Below are 19,215 nucleotides of genomic sequence, written 5' to 3'. Positions count from 1 at the left end.
TACTTTTGTCCATATAGTGTATTTTTGAAGTTTATGTGTATTTTTTAAATCAAATCAAATTTTATTTATATAGTGTCAAATCATAACAAAAGTTATCTCTTGACGCTTTACATATCGAGTTGTTTGAAACTAGACTCTAAGCCAATTTACAGAAACCCAGCAGAATCCTCCAGGAGCAAACACTTGTGACTGGTGACAGTGGCGAGGAAAAACTTCCTTGAGTGTATATAAAGACTATATATACTCTGAAATCCATATTATACCAAGATGAGGAGAGAAAAACTCATCCGCAGCAGGTCGGTTTCTGTCTGATGGGGGGGTGGGGGGTGGAGGACGGAGGACGATGGAGGTAAAAATCTAAACCATGTTCTGATTTAGGTGGAGAAGAGGTGGGTAAAGCAATGGTGGTTGAAACGAAGAGGGAAAAGACGTCAGAGAGCATCCAAGAAGAAGAAGAAGAAGAAGAAGAAGGGGAAGTGGACTCCACCCACAGAGGCCATGTTAGAGGAAAATGAAGATCTGCATCATAATGGAGTACTGACTGGGACGCACGTACAGGTAACACACACCTGTACAACACACACACATACAGGTAACACACACCTGTACAACACACACACGTACAGGTAACACACACCTGTACAACACACAGACAGGTAACACACACCTGTACAACACACACACATACAGGTAACACACACACACACATACAGGTAACACACACACATACAGGTAACAGGTAACACACACACATACAGGTAACACACACCTGTACAACACACACACGTACAGGTAACACACTCCTGTAAAACACACACACATACAGGTAACACACTCCTGTAAAACACACACACGTACAGGTAACACACACCTGTACAACACACACACATACAGGTAACACACACCGGTACAACACACACACAGACAGGTAACACACACACATACAGGTAACACACTCCTGTAAAACATACACACAGACAGGTAACACACACACACACACAGACAGATAACACACACCTGTACAACACACACACACACACAGGTAACACACACCTGTACAACACACACACAGACAGGTAACACACACACATACAGGTAACACACACCTGTACAACACACACACGTACAGGTAACACACACCTGTACAACACACAGACAGGTAACACACACCTGTACAACACACACACATACAGGTAACACACACACACATACAGGTAACACACACACAGACAGGTAACACACACACATACAGGTAACAGGTAACACACACACATACAGGTAACACACACCTGTACAACACACACACGTACAGGTAACACACTCCTGTAAAACACACACACATACAGGTAACACACTCCTGTAAAACACACACACGTACAGGTAACACACACCTGTACAACACACACACATACAGGTAACACACACCGGTACAACACACACACAGACAGGTAACACACACACATACAGGTAACACACTCCTGTAAAACATACACACAGACAGGTAACACACACACACACACAGACAGATAACACACACCTGTACAACACACACACACACACACACACACAGGTAACACACACCTGTACAACACACACACAGACAGGTAACACACACACATACAGGTAACACACACCTGTACAACACACACACAGACAGGTAACACACACCTGTACAACACACACATACAGGTAACACACACCTGTAAAACACACACACATACAGGTAACACACACATGCAAAACACACGCACCTGTACAACACACACATACACTAACACACAACTGTACAACACACACATGTACACAGGTAACACACCTGTACAACACACACACATACAGGTAACACACACGTACAGGTAACACACACCTGTACAACACATACACATACAGGTAACACACACCTGTACAACACAAACACACACACATACACACAGGTAACACACCTGTACAACACACACAGGTAACACACGCCTGTACAACACACACACACACACACACACACACAGGTAACACACGCCTGTACAACACACAAATCAAATCATAGTCATAATCCATAATTATGATTTTAAATATTCTGTTTTAAATATTATATTTTAAATATTCTAGTTTAAATATTCTATTGTTTTTATCTCAAATCATCATGAACAGGATGTGTCCCCATATATTTGTCCACATAGTTTATAAACATCAGTATCAATAAAATCAATGTTGAGACAAATTCAGTAAAACCATCTCTGAGGCATTTTGGAAGCAAAGATCAGAATTTAAACCAAACTAACCAATGCAATGATATTTATCCCATAATATAAAACTATATTATGTCATTTGTCATTATTGTTTTGTATCCCAGAGCCCTGTTAGAAAAGAAACACCTGAATTCAATGTGTCCACATACTTTTGTCCATATAGTGTGTATGTTTTTCTTCGGTTTCCAGGAGGACTCTGTGTTCCATGCGTACACAGGTGTCCCCTACGTCCCTACTCCATCTCCTGCTCCTCCTCCCCTTCATCGTCTCAGCCCGTTGCCCAAAGTAGAAGAGGAGGAGGTGGACATCAATGTCTGCAGGATAATGGAGGACAGAATAGGATGGGAGCAGGAGGACAAGGTGAAGGGGGAGGAGCTGTTATACACAGAGGTCATGTGGGAGCAGGAGAGGTTCTACGACATTGAAGTTCAGCTGCAGGAGTCCGACGAGGAGACGGATACATGTCCCTCCGACTGCGACGATAAGGATGGACAGGCCGTGACCTCTGACCTCGAATATGAACCACCAGAGAGCATCTCATTGGTCAGTGGTAGGATTCAACCAACAGGGGACACTGATACATCTCATTAGAAATCAGGGAGAGTAATTACTGACACCTTAAATCAAACTGATAATCGTGGTGCCAGAAATTAGGAAAATAAAGTTACAGATGAAGCTGCATTGAAAAGCTCTTTCTTGGTGGTTCTTCTAGGTCAGGGCTGTCAAACTCATTTTAGTTCAGTTCCACATTCAGCCCAATTTGATCTCCAGTGGGCCGGACCAGTAAGATGATAACAGTGAAAAAAGTAAAATTATATTATGATCAGGTTTACATTTACAAAGTTTCCTTAAAAATCTGAAAAACATGAACAACTTGAATCGTCTTAAGAAAAACAAGTGCAATTTTAACAATATTTTGCCTCGGTTTATCAGTTTATCATTTATACAAGTGCATTACAATCGCACAAAACATTTAGTAACAGGCAGAATATTGGTAAAATTGCATTTACTTTTCTTAAGACATTTCCGTTTGTTCAGATTTTTTCAGGTTATTCACGTTTTTTGTAAAAGTATAGTTTGGTAATGTAAACATTTTCATGTAATTTTAATTTTTTACACCAAAAAACACAAAGAGAGAATTTGGGGTTGTCATTATTTATTGGTTATTATGATAATATTTTACTGGTTCTGACCCACTTGAACTCTAATTGGACTGTATGTGGAACGTGAATTAAAATGATTTTAACACCATTGATTGTTAATATCTTCAGTGTAATTTTTGCGTTTGACAAATTCATCCTGCAGGCCGGATTGGACCCTTTGGCGGGCCGGATTTGGCCCCTGGGTAGCATGTTTGACACCTGTGTTCTAGGTTCAACTAGACTTATTTAACTTGTTTCGCTTCCAGTTGAACCTAGAAGAACCACCAAGAAAAACAAGGATCTGGGCAAATGAGAACTTACACAGACATCCTGCATTAAAACGCCTTTATTAAGAGAACTTTTCAACACAAAATGCAAACATAGGGAGGTTTCAGCAGAATTTCTAATAAACATAACTGAAATTTTAATAAAATACCTTAGCTGCGTGTTAGATGTACATTCAACTCACTGGAAAAAATCTAAATCTTACCAAGTGTATTTTTCTCATTTCTAGTCGTTTCTGCTTGGTTTAAGCAAAAAATCTGCCAGTGGAACAAGTGAAAATAATCTTGGTAAGATTTCTTGAAATAAGATTTTCCAGATCTTTTGTCTAAAAATCAGTCCTTATATCTCACTGAAAAGTTACTCTTTAAGTGATTCTGTCTGATTTTAAGTGTGATGAGATATTTGGACTAGAAATGAGAAAAATACACTTGGGAAGATTTTGAGTTTTTCCAGTGCTGGTTCTATGTAGTACTAATATTCCAGTCTCTGACCAGCAGGGGTCAGTCTGGTACAGAACACACTTGGGGACCAAAACCACCAATGACTGTATCAGCCACTGAATAAAGTATAAAGCTCATTGTTTACACACATCTGTATCACGGAATCATCAAGTTTTCATCTTCAAACTAAAACTCATAGATGCTTATTTTAACAGTTGCTAAAATACCAGTCTCTTATAATCTTCACATGCTGCATCAGCTGATAGTTTATATTTTAGCTCTGTTAGCTTAGCTCTGTTAGCTTAGCTCTGTTTTTAGACTGAAAATAGCCACAGTAAAACCACTAATCACCTCTGTTTTCTGTTCGGTTTGTGTCGTCAGTAGCAAGGTGATAATAGTTTTGGATTTTTCATTATAGTTTAGTTTTATGTAGTTTTGCCTGTTTTTTTCTCTAATTCAGTTAGTCTTAATTAATTTTTAGTGCAGGTTTGCTAGTTTTTATTAGTTTTCATTTTTTTCTAAATGCTTAGTTTTAGTTTGGTTTTAGTATTAATTTTAGTTTTTTCATATCTTTTATCTTCTTCGTCGTCATATTCAAATAAATCCCGGACAGGACTCTCCTGCGTTCTTCCAACTTTAGTCTCCATGTTTCTAGGTAGAGTGGGGACGAGAAGACGACTCTAAAGGACAAGCGACGAGAAGTGATGGACCGTGAAGTGCTGTATGATGCTGCTAGCTAAAATTGCTAGAGTGAAATAAATCAATATTGTATCAGTCCGACATTGACAAAGACGAAAACGAAGGGAATTTTATCCATAATTTTTATGCATTTTAGTTAGTTTTGTGAGCACATAATACAGTTTCAGTTAGTTGTCGTTTTTTCTTTTAATTATAGTTTTTATTTATTTCAGTTAATGAAAATGTTTTTTCAATTCTAGTTTTGGTCATTTCGTTAGTTTTCGTTAATGATAATAACCTTGGTCAGTAGCTGAACTAAACATCTGTTTGAATCCAACAAACAAGTTAAGAACGGTCACAGTTTAGTCTGGAGCAACACACGGCAACTTAACAAAGATAATTACATCCCATAATAACTTTATACTTTCCTAAGCCTCAGAATCAAACTCACTCGTGTAGAAGAAATGCTGACATTTAACCATCAAACTCCACAGTTTTCATTTACAGCTGAGTCCAGACCTTGTTGTTTAGACAGGCTTTTAGTTCGGTGTGGATTTTATGATCATTTGCTGTTCTGTTTTTCTGCCTGTTTATGTAGCTGTGTGTCTTTGTTTGTTTGTGTATCTGACTTCTCCTGATTTTACTATAAAGCACTTTGTGAATTCTTTTTGTAAAAAGTGCTACATACCTAAACCAAACTTGCAGTAGAGAAAAAAGATGTATGTAAATTGCTTAATACTGGATCCAAAACACTACCATCTTTTCTTCTCTTTGCATTTCAGTGGTCGAGCTCCCTCAGCCCATTAGGAGATGATTCCAGTGATGATGTCACATGTGGGCGGGGCTGGTTGCAGCTGCTGAAGGCGTTGTGGACGACGATGCTGCCGGCTCAGTGGGTGGTGGTTGTGGCTGAAGGACCAGAGCTACAGCTGCTGCAGTGCTCCAGGGTCAGGGGGCGATTTCTACCTCTAAACATCTTTTTTTGTATTATTTTTAAAGACTGTTATGTTTACCGTACTTTCTGGTCTATAAGCCGCTACTTTTTTCAACACACTGTAAACCCGCGGCTCTAAAACAATGCGGCTAATTTATGTTTTCTGGGCTAACGGTTGATCCGACTGATGAAGAAGGAAATAGAGCTGCTGCACGTAAGCTTGGCATCAATGAATCAGTGGTGAGACGTTGGAGATGGGGTGAGTGCGGCTTATAGTCAGGTGCAGCTTATAGTCCGGAAAGTATGATACATGGAAAAATGTTGTGTCCTAAGGTGAAAAACTTAGACCTGTTTTACATAAATGACTTTAGATGGCTGACTAATTTTTTTAAAAATCAGCATCGGCCTTAGAAAAACTCCTATTCGTCGACCTCTAGTACATTTAACCTATCAATACATGGAAATAATTGATATAAAATACAGTTATTCATGTTTTCATGGTCATCAGATCTGACCCATGTGGAAGTTCAGAGGCTCCGTAGTTACCGTGGAAACACCGTCATCTTCTACAACAGGGGTGTCAAACCCATTTTCATTCAGGGGCCACATTAAGTCAAATTTGATCTGAAGTGGGCCAGACCAGTGAAATACTAACATAATAATATATAAAAAATGTCAACTCCAAAATTTCTTCTATGTTTTAGAGCAAAAAAAGTACGATTATGTGATGAAAATGTTTACATCTATCAACTATCCTTTAAAACAATGTGAATAACATGAACAAGCTGAAATTTCTTAAGAAAACTAAGTGCAATTTTAACAATATTATGTCTCAGTTTATCATTTAAACATGTAAATTACAACTTACAGATCACAGTGGATCAACAAATGCACAGAACATTTAATAACAGGCAGAATATTGTTAAAATTACACTTCAGACATTTCAAAATGTTTATATTTGTTGAGGTTATTCGTGTTTTTGTGAAATGTTAGTTTGTTTTAGTGTAAATATAGTAAAATGACCTGAAAATTTTTACATTTACAAAGAGAAAAATTTGGAGTTGTGAGTATTTATGGGTTATTATGATAGTATTTTACTGATCCGACCCACTTGAGATTAAATTGGTCTGTATGTGGAACCTGAACTAAAAGGATTGTTAATATCTTCAAGTGTAATTTTTGCATTTCACAAGTTCATCCCAGGGGCCAGACCAGACCCTTTGGTGGGCCGGATTTGGCCCCCGGGCCGCATGTTTGACACCTGTGTTCTACAACATTGATTCACCAGTAAAACCCATGGAGTTGGATCAATAACAGTGGATAAAGACGCTTGTTTTTATCTTCATGTAATGATTTATTTTGCTGAAAAAGTCACTTTTTTTCAGTTTTCTCTGATTTTGATATAATAACCCTCAACTTTAATTTGAGTTTTTTGATGGTATATCAAAACATGACATTTCTCAGACATTATTTACATAAAAGCCACTCTATTCATGTGTCTCATTGCATGGGGTGACGTGTTTCCACATGACCTGACCTTTAACCTCTGTGTTTCTGCAGCTGTCCTTAATGACCAACACCATCGTCCACATCCAGTCCGACCTCAGCTTCTTCATCACGGTCGAGGGGCGACGACTCCCCGACACACACATGCTGTATCAGACGCACAAATGGACCATCACACACATCCACCAGGTAACACACACCTCACCTTCCCCAACATAGGATTATTACAGCTGATCAGAGGCGTCCAGGAGTGAAATACACACAACATAACATCCTCCATTTCTCTCTTTAACCGTCAAAGACCTAAACAATGACCAAAAGCATCTACTGATCTAAACTCTATAATACCTGTTGATCCACTAATCCTATCAATACATGTAAAGAATTAGTGTAAAATACAGTTTTTCATCTTTTCATGGTCACCAGATATGACCCATTTGGACGTTCAGAGGCTTTGTAGTTACTGTGGAAACTCCGTCATCTTCTACAACATTGATTCACCAGTACAACCCATGGAGTTGGATCGATGACACCGGAAGGAGATACTGGGTTTATGTTCAGTTAATAATAGATTTGGCTGAAAGAGTCCCTTTTTCTTCAGTTTTCTCAGTTTCTGATATAATAACCCTTAACTTTAATCTAAGTTTTTATGAACATCTACATCATTGCTAAATTGAATATAAGAAAATACATGTTTTTCTCTGAAACATGTGAAACATAGATAATATTAGAATAAATGCTGATAAATTTTAGGTTAAATATACTGAGTGATAATTTTTTTGTGTAGTTTGATGGTAATGATATATTTTACTTGAAAAGTCACTTTGTCTTCAGTTTTCTCTATTTTTGATATAATAACCTTTGAATTTGCTCTGAGTTTTTATGATGTATATGATCAGTAAATCAAATAATATACACAAACAAAATGACCAAAATAATTGCCTAAATAAAGGAACTAAATGAAGAGAAATGACCAAAATAAGCAATTAAATGAACAAAAATGAGCAAAGTAATAAACAAAATAAGCAAAAATTTACAAAATACAAAACTAAATTTAAAAAATCAACTGAAAAATGCAAAAGGCTTAAGATAATATAAAATAAATGCTGTTAAGTTACTTATGAAAGGTTCAATTAGTTTAGAGAAATTCGTTTTTTTCATATACTTTGCTTAATGACAATGGCTGTAGACACTTGTTTTTATGTTCAGTTAATGATATATCTTTGCTGGAAAAGTCACTTTTTCTTCAGTTTTCTCTGTTTTTGATAAAATAACCTTTGAATTTACTCTAAGCTTTTATGAACAAGTATATGATCAGTAAATCAAATAATTTACATAAACAAAATAAGCAAAATAATTACCTAAAAAACAAAATAAGGAACTAAATGAACACAAATTGGGAAAATACTGAACTAAATGAACAAAAACAGGAATTAAATGACCAGTATATTATGTGGTCAATAAATCAACCATTGGAATGTACCTGATTTTCTCTGAAAAAAACAAAATACAGACAGTAATATGATAATAACTGCTGAAATCTAACAACTTACAAAGGTTAGATGTAGAGAAAAATGTATTTTGGGTAAAATACCCATATAAAAACATATCCATATCAGTGTAGAAAAGGCCCAAAAAGACAAAAACCATCACCTGTCACACCTGTACCTGTAGATGCTAACGATGCTAACAATGCTAACGCCTGTCCTGTGTGCAGCTGGTGTCTCTGCTGTTACACCTGGAGGGTCTGGTGGTGTGTTCAGGATCCTCGCCTACCTGTCACCTGCTGCTGACTCCGCCCTGCCTCACCTGTGTGCCCTGTCTGTTCCAAGACGCCGAAGACAACGCAAGTACAGATGAGGGGCAAGACGACAACTCTTCTCTCATCTGACCTTTGACCTGACTTAAATCTAAACACACATATACCTCATTTAGTCTTAATGAACAGTTTTGTTGGTTTTTAGCCAAACAGAAGCAGATAATTCACATCTGTAGTTAATTTTTATTTGGTTTCCATCTTTAGTACAGTGATGTTCTTAAAGGGATATACCAAAAAAAAAATATATATATGTATTTTTTTTTAAAAGTCCATAAACAAACAATTTCATTTCATCCTTCAAGTTACACTAAGAAAACAGTTCTGGGAGCTGGTTCTGGTTCCATGTTTGGTGCTAAAGAATAGAAAACCCTCTCTGTCTACTTAATCCAGGGCTGTCAAAGTCATTTTAGTTCAGGAACCACATTCAGACCAATATGATCTCAACTGGGCTGGACCAGTAAAATAATAACAGTAAAAAAGTAAATTTATATTATGAAAATGTTTTCATCAACAGTGTTTTCTTAAAAATCTGAATAACATGAACAACCTGAAATGTCTTAAGAAACATTAGTTCAATTTTGATAATATTGAGCCTCAGTTTATCATTTACACGTTTATTATAACTTACAGATCACAGTGGATCTACAAATACACCAAACATTTAATAACAGGCAGAATATTGTTAAAATTGCACTTATTTCTCCTAAGATATTTCAGCTTGTTCATATTTATTCAGGTTATCCACTGTTTTATGAAAGGATAGTTTATAAATGTAAAGATTTTCATCTAATTTTACTGTTTTTTGCACTAAAACAAAAAGAAGAATTTATAGCTGTCATTATTTACAGGTTATTATCGGTTTTCTTGGTCGCACCCATTTGTGATCAAATTGGGCTGAATGCAGAACCTGAAATAAAGTGATTGTTAATATCTTCAGTGTAATTTTTGCACTCAACAAATTAATCCCACGGGCCAGATTGGACCCTTTGGTGGGCCGGTTTTGGCCCACGGGACATATGTTTAACACCTGTACCTTAAAATGTTTGCTTTTTCACACTTCTATCTCCGCAGCTTTAATATTGCACTGTGATCTCTCGTGAAAGTGTGAAACATTAAGATCATTTTGGTGACCTTCTGTTCTTTTTCTGTTTCGTACCAGCTGGGAATTCATCCTAAACACTAACACCTGTGTATCTGTAGCCTGGTTTGTTATTTTAGTCATCTGGGCTGTTTTTTCTGATGAGTAGAAACACAATTTGAAGCACAGATACAGACCAAAGTTGCTGGTGTTTGTCTGTTAAGAAGATTGTTTACAGTTGCCTTGTTTCCAAAAAATTGCTCAAGAGAATTTGGATTAAAAAAAATATTAGGGATTCTACAACTGTACTTACTGGTGTTTTCATCTCCTTTTATGCGCATTTATTCATATTAGAAAAAGGTACACTGGAAAAAATTTTAATCTTATCAAGTGTATTTTTCTCATTTCTAGTCCAAATATCTCATCACACTTAAAATAAGACATAATCACCTAAAGAGTAACTTTTCAGTGAGATATAAGAACTCATTTTCAGTCAATAGATCTTGATCATCTTATTTCAAGAAATCTTACCAAGATAATTTTCACTTCTTCCAATGACAGACTTATTTTGCTTGAATTAAGCAAAAAAAATATTGAATTTAGCAAAAAAAAAATCTGCCAATGAAACAAGTGAAAATTATCTTAGTTAGATTTCTTGAAATCAGATTTTCAAGATCTATTGTCTAAAAATAATTTCTTACATCTCACTGAAAAGTCACTCTTCAGGTGATTATGTCTTATTTTAAGTGATGAGATATTTGGACTAGAAATGAGAAAAAGACACTTTGGAAGATTGGATTTTTTCCAATGTACCTTTTTCTAATATGAATAAATGTGCATAAAAGGAGATGAAAACACCAATAAGTACAGTTGTAGAATGCCTAATATTTTTTTTAATCCAAATTCTCTGAGCAATTTTTTGGAAACAAGGCAACTGTAAACAATCTTCTTTACAGACAAACACCAGCAATTTTGGTCTGTATCTGTGCTTCAAATTGTGTTTCTACTCATCAGAAAAAACAGTACAACTGTACTTATTAGTGTTTTCATCTCCTTTTATGCCCATTTATTCATATTAGAAAAAGGTACACTGGAAAAAAATCAAATCTTCCCAAGTGTTTTTTTCTCATTTCTAGTCCAAATATCTCATCACACTTAAAATAAGACATAATCACCTGAAGAGTGACTTTTCAGTGAGATGTAAGAAATTATTTTTAGACAATAGATCTTGAAAATCTTACTTCAAGAAATCTAAGATAATTTTCACTTGTTTCATTGGCAGATTTTTTTTTTTGCTTAATACAATATTTTTTTTTTGCTTAATTCAAGCAAAATAAGTCTGCCATTGGAAGAAGTGAAAATTATCTTCGTAAGATTTCTTGAAATAAGATTTTCCAGATCTATAGTCTAAAAATCAGTTCTTATATCTCACTGAAAAGTTACTCTTTAGGTGATTCTGTCTGATTTTAAGTGTGATGAGATATTTGGACTAGAAATGAGAAAAAGACACTTGGGAAGATTTAGAGTTTTTCCAGTGTAAAAACCATAATAAGTCAATGTAATAACTTTTCCTTGCAGAATTCAGTTTTTCTATTGACACTTTCACATGCAGTATTTACAAAATGAGCATAAAGACAGGTTGCAGAAAATAACACAAAATCACTGGACTTATTTTAGACCAGATCTACCTCGTTGCTCCAACAGTCGGCCTGCTGTTACCTGAACTGTCTTAAATGACACTTTACTGAATGTTTTATGTTCTAACCTGTGTTTCTGTGATTGTAAATGTCGAGAGCTGCTTTACAGAATGTGATGCAGCTGTTCTTTGTTTAATTTGGAAATGACTCTATCCTTCCACCTACTGCCTCCTGCTGTAGCGTCTGTTCACGTTACGTAATATTTTACAGTTGGAGTTCACACTTTGATGTAAAAATAGTAAGAAGTTACTATCTAGACCTTTAATGGATGTAGTTGTGTTTGTTGTTAGACATAGAAAATTGGGTGCTTGTGGTTTGGATGAATAATTTAAAACTATTTCAAAACAATCATGAAAAAATGAAAAAAAGTAAAAGAATAAAGATTAAAGAAATACATGAGACACAGACCACACCCAAATACTGTTTTTTTTTTTTTTTTTTTTTTTTTTTTTTGCATTTAGTCAAATTCTGGAACCATTTTATTCTTCATATAAAAACAGCTGTTGCCCTGTGCTTCAGTGTGTGCCTTAGTGTGTTTCTGAGAAGCATTCTGGGAAATGTAGGCTAACCCCCCAAAAAGTAACTCAAACTGTTGCAGGTTTTTGTCTGCTCTTCATCTCCCAGTGTTTGTTAGTTTGATTTTGAGATTATAAAACATGTCGGGGATGCCACAAACATTTTACAGTGAATGTTATATTTGTATAAAGGAGTTTTAGCAGGTTCTACTTTTTTAATAAAGATTTTTATATATGAATAAAAATTTTTTAAGCAGATGGGCTATGTGTGATTTTTTTCAAATTATTGTATCATTGAAATGTATGAAAGCATATTGTATTCACTTGGAAAAATAAAAATCGGCTCAGTTTTTCTGAATTAAAGTGAATTTATCTTATAAAAACAGCCTATTTTTTCATAAAACCGTTTCTTGTAATTACGAGATAATTATCTTGTTAATTCAGAAACAGAACAGCCGATTTTTATTTGTTCAAAGTGTGTACGATCATAGTGTGTTTGTTGTGTGAGGTATAATACTTTTTAATATGAAAACTGAATTTCCTACATTTATTGTCAACAACAGTGCTCATATTTGGAAGCGGATGTATTATTTTGATGCTGAATTAACGAGATAATTATCTCAATTTTTTCGTTAATTATGAAAAATAGAGCCGATTTTTATTTTTTCATGTGAATGCAATACATTTCCGTAGAAATGTGTATTTAACAGTTTAGTTTGATGTTTTTACAGTATATTATTTATTTACATTTATTTAACTTAATAGTAAAATTCTCGTGATAAAAATGTCAAAACCTGTGATTGGCTGATTGGAATCACGTGGTATGAGCGCGCAAAATTCAGAACAGGAAGTAAACCGTAAAACCTAGAAGCTGAAAAGTTTGGATCATGTTAGTATCGCTTAAACGATATTACACGGAAAAGCATAATAAGAATATCAAACTTCAAGACCTTAATTTGTGTTTCTGCCGCAGTAGCAATTAAAACAACAACAATGACGATAACAAAGTGAAATACAGAAGGAGAATCACAAAAACTACGCCATTGCTACTGGTTGCTGCGCATGCGCTCTTTTCACATTATATTCAGATTATATGTCGTACTTGAGAATTATTTTATGAAGAGAAACCGTTTTTCAACTGAAATGAACTTTTTCCTGCGAAGGGAGGAGTAGAAGACGTTGCTACAGGTGATAAATATGATTTAATTTACCAGCGAACATCCAGCCCCCAGTACCTCCACACACCTGAATTAAAGAGTCTGAAAGAACTGGTGAACTATCTGCAGAACTGGACCCAACAGGTAAGAAATACTGAATGTGTAAAGAGCCAAAAGCCTGAAACATTTGACCCCAGCAGATCAGTCCATTTACAATGTGATTTTAGGTCTGTAGGTGTTTATTTCACCTTTACAAATCCAGTATGATGAGGTAAATGAATGTCTATGTGGTGAAAAAAGACAGAGTTCCTAACTCAGGGGTGTCAAACATGCGGCCCGGGGGCCAAATGCGGCCCCCCAAAGGGTCCAATCAGAACACCAGACCCAATGCGGTGCGTTCTGTTAATAAAGCCCCCTCACTAGTGATGCATGGATTAGCAGGTTACCTGCGAACCCCAGGTATGGGTTGGAGTGGGGGGGATATACCTCCCATACTATTATACAACAGATGCCCCCCCCCCCCCCCCCCTTGGGAAACAAAGCTATTTCAGTTCTGTTCCCTTTCTCCACAACCTACTGTATCTATGCGAGTTGAGCTTTTCAAGCATGAATGATATAAAAACAAAAAAGAGAGACTCAGAGCTGTTGAGGAAGATTCATGTGTGTCTTTCTTCAGTTCCTGCCAAAATATCAGCTTTGTGTTCACGTAAACAGGCCCAGGTTTCACACCAAGTAAATTGAGACTAGATTTGCATTATATTTCAATAAATAAAATTTTTGGGACATTTTTGTTTGGTGGTGTGCCTTGTGATTTTTCTAATGCAAAATATGTGCCATGGCTCCAAAAGGCTGGGAAACACTGATCTATATGACCAGAACATGAAACTGTCTGAAAATACCTGATTTTCACTGACAAACTGGGTGTCAAACATACGGCCTGTGGGCCCAAACCGCCCCTCCATGGAGTCCAATCCGGCCCACAGGATGAATCGCAAAGAAATTAATAGTCAAGGGTGTCAGTTAGTCTTGACAAGATATCTAATCATCCATCCATCCATCCATCCATCCATCCATCCATCCATCCATCCATCCATCCATTTTTTTACTGCTTATCCAGGGCTGGGTCACAGAAGCAACAGTCCAAAGAGGGATGCCCAGACCTCCCTCTCCCCAGACACCTCCTCTAGCTCTTCTGGGGGGACCCTGAGGTGTTCCCAGGCCAGCCCAGAGACATTGCCTCTCCAGCGTGTCCTAGGTCTTTCCCAAGGTCTCCTTCCGGCGGGACATGCCCAGAACACCTCCCCAGGGAGGTGTCCACGAAGCATTTGAAACAGATGCCTGAGCCACCTCAGCTGGCCCTTCTGGATGTGGAGGAGCAGCGGCTCTATTCCAAGGTCCTCCCTGTTGACTGAGCTCCTTACCTTATCTCTAAGGTTGCGCCCGGCCACCCTACGGAGGAAACTCATTTCGGCTGCTTGTATCCAGGATCTTGTCCTTTTGGTCATGACCCAAAGCTCATGACCATACTGTAGGTGAGAGTAGGAACGTAGATTGACCAGTAAATCGAGAGCTTCACCTTTTCGGCTCAGCTCCTTCTTTACCACAACAGACCTTGACAAGTTATTTTGATCATAATATTAAATGCAATATTTTTCAATTCCAAATGCCTCTATCTATAATATTGTTAAAATTGCACTTGTTTTTCTTCATAAAATTCTGGTTTCCGATATTGGCCCCATTATCAACATTTTAACTGGATTGGCGATCTGTAAAAATGACAGATCCATAAGACCAGTCCTTCCCCTTAAAATTTTTGTGACATGGGCTACGTCATGTATGTCGAACATAATTCGTAATTCCATTACTGCCAAGAAAAAACTTTTTCCTCTGTTATTTTTATTACTGAAAGTTTTTTTCCTTTTTAAAAGGTCAAAATGTACATGTAATATGTGATACATTTAATGTAAAAATTGTGATAATTGTAATTTTATTATCTTTTAACAAAAAGTTTTTTAAAATAAATTATCTAATGTAATATTTTAAAGTTTTGTTGTAATGTTTGATTATTCTGAAACTACTAAAAAGTCCCAGCTAAAGCATAAGGTATATATAACTTCATACATTGCCATATTTCATAACTATTAGCTACATAATATAACTTATTTTTTCTTTTTAGTGGCCTTAATGAACATTCCCCATTTCCCCAGTATTTCCCATTCTTGCAGTTACTTTATATTTTACATTCAGAGAATGATGGGAAATGTGGTAATCTAGTTGAGGTATTCTACAGATTCTCTTGGTGCTGATTGCGGTTTTTAAGCCAATCCTGCATCAGGGTCAGCAGGTTGTAATCAACTGGGGTCAAAAGTCATCTGAAAGGTCATTCACCAGACCATAAGACATCAATAAAACTCCCAAAAGGATCAGGATGACAAACAAAAAAACAAACGAGACAAAGCAGTTGTTTTTCCAAAATAAAACACTTTCCTTTTTCTCTGAAAGTAGCAGAGACAAAAATTTCACATTTTCAATTATTTATTTATTTATTTGTTTTTGAGAGAGTCCAGCTGTTTCCATCTTTGCAGTCTTGCGCTTCATCCGTGGAGCTGCATGTTAGTGTTTGATGTGTCGTGATGGCTTTTATTGCTGAAGGCTTGAGGTATAAAGTGGAGACTAAAGCAGTAACAGAGTACAGTCACCAGAACTGTTTTTTTACCCCTCAAAGTACAGCAGTTTAAATCTCTTACTGAACTAATTCTCTCTAAATAACTTGGCTAGCAAATCAGAAAATACAGAGTTTTGCAAATGATTGTACTGTTTTACCTTCAAATAATTCATATGGTTTTTGCTCCTGAATAAAAATGCAGTCATCATGCTGATAATAAACTCCGTTCTGTCACAGTTAATAACCGCACATAATCCAGACTGATCAGATGATTAGTGGATGGACGGAAACATCTGAAAATTACAAAACCATCTCAATAAGACACATGAAAATGATCTACTCTGTAGTATCAGATTTTTTGCATTTTTATACACACACGTTTTCGGCATTTGATGATGTTATTTTGAACTTTGGATTGTTTTCTGACTTTTTAAAAACTGTATATTGATCCTTTTATTGTAAAATTCATCATTTATAACAAAAATGATCTGCTACCAAGAACTGCAGCTGTAAAGTGAAGTGAATTTATTTTCTTACTATACAAACAGAGCCTACTATTTCATATGAACTGTAAGTTGTTTAATACCAAATCTCAAACCGGCTCAGCATGGCATATTTTGTGTTCCCATTACATGATGTTCGGTGATATTTTTAGTACCACCATCACAGAAGTTGCAAGAAAACTGAAAAATTAGGCTAACTGTTTAGGAATTACTACCATTTCAAACACAGTCCTTCTATTTCAGAGATTCAAAAGTGCTTATATATACACTATATGGACAAAAGTATGTGGACACGTTGAATTCAGGCGTTTCTTTTCTAACAGGGGTTTGAGATACAAAAACAATAATGACTAATGTCAGAGTAGAGTTTTACATTGGGATAAATATCATTGCATTGGTTAGTTTTCTTAAAATTACCAAAATGGTTTTTAATTAATTTCTCTCAACAGTTTTTTTTTTTTTTTTTAAATCCATGACTATGATTGTAAATGTTCTACCTCTAAATATCTATATTTTCCATGCTCTGACTGTAAATAATAATTTTCTATCACAACTGACCATCTACTTTAGTCACATCTCACTGAGGAAGAAAAATCTCCCATTAAACCTTAAGGAAATATTGATGTTTTTATCTCAAATCGGCATGAACAGGACATCTTACAGCTGTAGACATGATGTGTCCCAATATTTTGGTGCATATAGTTTATAAACATTAGTATTTCCTTAAAGTTGGAGCCCAGACCCCAGTTAGAAAAGAAACACCTGAATTCAACATGTAACTGAATACTTTTGTCCATATAGTGTATGAGGATTGTTTTTAATACTTGGATGAAAACCTTTGCAGTCAGAGAACCCATGGACATCACCAAACACTGACTTTCCTCCTTGGAGATGCTTTACCAGGCCTTTACTAAAGCCTTCGATCACAAAATTTGTGACTATCCAAATACTTACAGACCTGAATGTATGTGCATCATCATGTTGCGACACAGGACATTTTTAAGTTCCAGAGCCGATGGGAAATGTCCAAATTCAAGTAGTACTTCACAACTATAGACTCCAGTGAAAAAAGTTTGGGTTTATTTCCAAAATTTTCCTCCTCTGCCATTGTTATGTTGCTTGAAGCTGAAGTTTAAATCACCATATATTTATGTTGAATTGTTATGGCAACTAGGCACAGTGAGGCACTAGTATACAGTCACGGAAAAAATTATTAGACCATCAAAAGTCATCAAAAACAATGGTTATGCAATTAAGTACTAACTCCTGTGTGTATCATGTGACTAACACAGACAGGAAAGAAAACATGGAATGTCTAAAAGCACTGTTTTTGTCAGTACAATGCCATAGATATTGATGGAAGAACTGAAGTGGTTTTGGTTATTATCAAGAAAATCATGGAAAATGGATAGATATCAGCTCTGAAATTAAACTACTATGAGCTGTTTTTGTTGTTATCGTTATATTTGTCCAAACAAATGTACCTTTAGTGTTACCAGGCAATTAAAATAACAAGAAATTGAAGAAAACAATGGGCGGTCTAATAATTTTTTCCGTGACTGTGCCTGCAGTGGAAATGAAATTATTTGAACCAAACCAAGCGAAGTCAAGTCGCGATATGGAATGATACCTCAGTGGAAAAGCAACATTAGTGGCAGTACATCCATCTGGAGAGTTAATATTTGTTATATCCTGACCTCCTGAGACACTGAAAGGTCTGGTTTGTAATTTGTCATCTGTTTTGGATGGGTTGATAACTGTGACAGAAGAGCAGTCTGTAACCCACAAGCTCATATCTAACATAGCTGCTAACATTAGCACGGTGGCTCTTTAGCTGAGTCATGCTGACCGACCTGTGCCCGGTCCAGTTAAAGTCACACTGTGATTGGACATCCTGTCACGAAGCTGCTTCGCTTGACTGTGCGATTCTTGTTAAACCACCACACAGTTCTGAGCTGATTAGGAAACCTCTGAATGCCATTTACACGTCGTTGCTCCCCGGTCGTTTTTAGACCAGAACCTGAATGATCAAGCCTCTCATTAGAACCAGAATCCGGACTCTGAGACGATCAGCGAGCTTATCAGCCGCCAATCAGAGAATCACAATCGATTGATCACCGGCAGACAGTCTTAGAAAATGCATAGAAGACAAATATCCAAATGCCCTTAATATAGAGAGAGCAGGCTGAGAGGTCGGGCTAAAGGGCAGCGCAAAAGGTGTATGGGAGTCGTAGTGTAACTACTGAGTGGTAAAATGGAATCAAAAACATCACAACATGAAGTAATGTTGTAATGATGATGGATGTGGATTTCAGAGCACTCTGTCTTATACTGTAAAAAACAATAATCAGCTACAACCTGTAGAAGTTAAACTTGATGCTTTGTCCACACTCATGCAGGTAGTTTCTTCTATACTTCCCCTATATTTTCGTCTGCATTAAAAAGATTTTTTCAAGCAAAAAAGATAAATTCAGCACCCTCCTAGGATCAAAATTTTATAAAATACATACCCTGCCATTGTCTAATCCATGTTAACTCAAAGCTGTTTA

At 36.3% G+C, this 19,215-nt stretch overlaps 1 protein-coding gene across 1 annotated transcript; it reads left to right on the top strand.

Annotated features, from left to right (window-relative positions):
• The first annotated feature begins 157 nt into the window (after positions 1 to 157).
• LOC115421925 (uncharacterized) lies at positions 158 to 9,734 on the top strand. Its single transcript, XM_030137930.1, has 6 exons — positions 158 to 296; positions 379 to 558; positions 2,436 to 2,789; positions 5,574 to 5,738; positions 7,287 to 7,421; positions 8,950 to 9,734. Exons 2-6 carry the CDS (start codon positions 499 to 501, stop codon positions 9,121 to 9,123), a joined length of 888 nt encoding a protein of 295 aa, XP_029993790.1. The 5' UTR covers positions 158 to 296; positions 379 to 498; the 3' UTR covers positions 9,124 to 9,734.
• The last annotated feature ends 9,481 nt before the right edge of the window (positions 9,735 to 19,215 follow it).

The sequence above is a fragment of the Sphaeramia orbicularis genome, chromosome 7 (assembly GCF_902148855.1).
Source record: "Sphaeramia orbicularis chromosome 7, fSphaOr1.1, whole genome shotgun sequence".
Classification (NCBI taxonomy): domain Eukaryota; kingdom Metazoa; phylum Chordata; class Actinopteri; order Kurtiformes; family Apogonidae; genus Sphaeramia; species Sphaeramia orbicularis.
The sequence above is the reverse complement of the archived record's forward strand: the minus strand, read 5'-3'. Positions and strand labels throughout refer to the sequence as shown.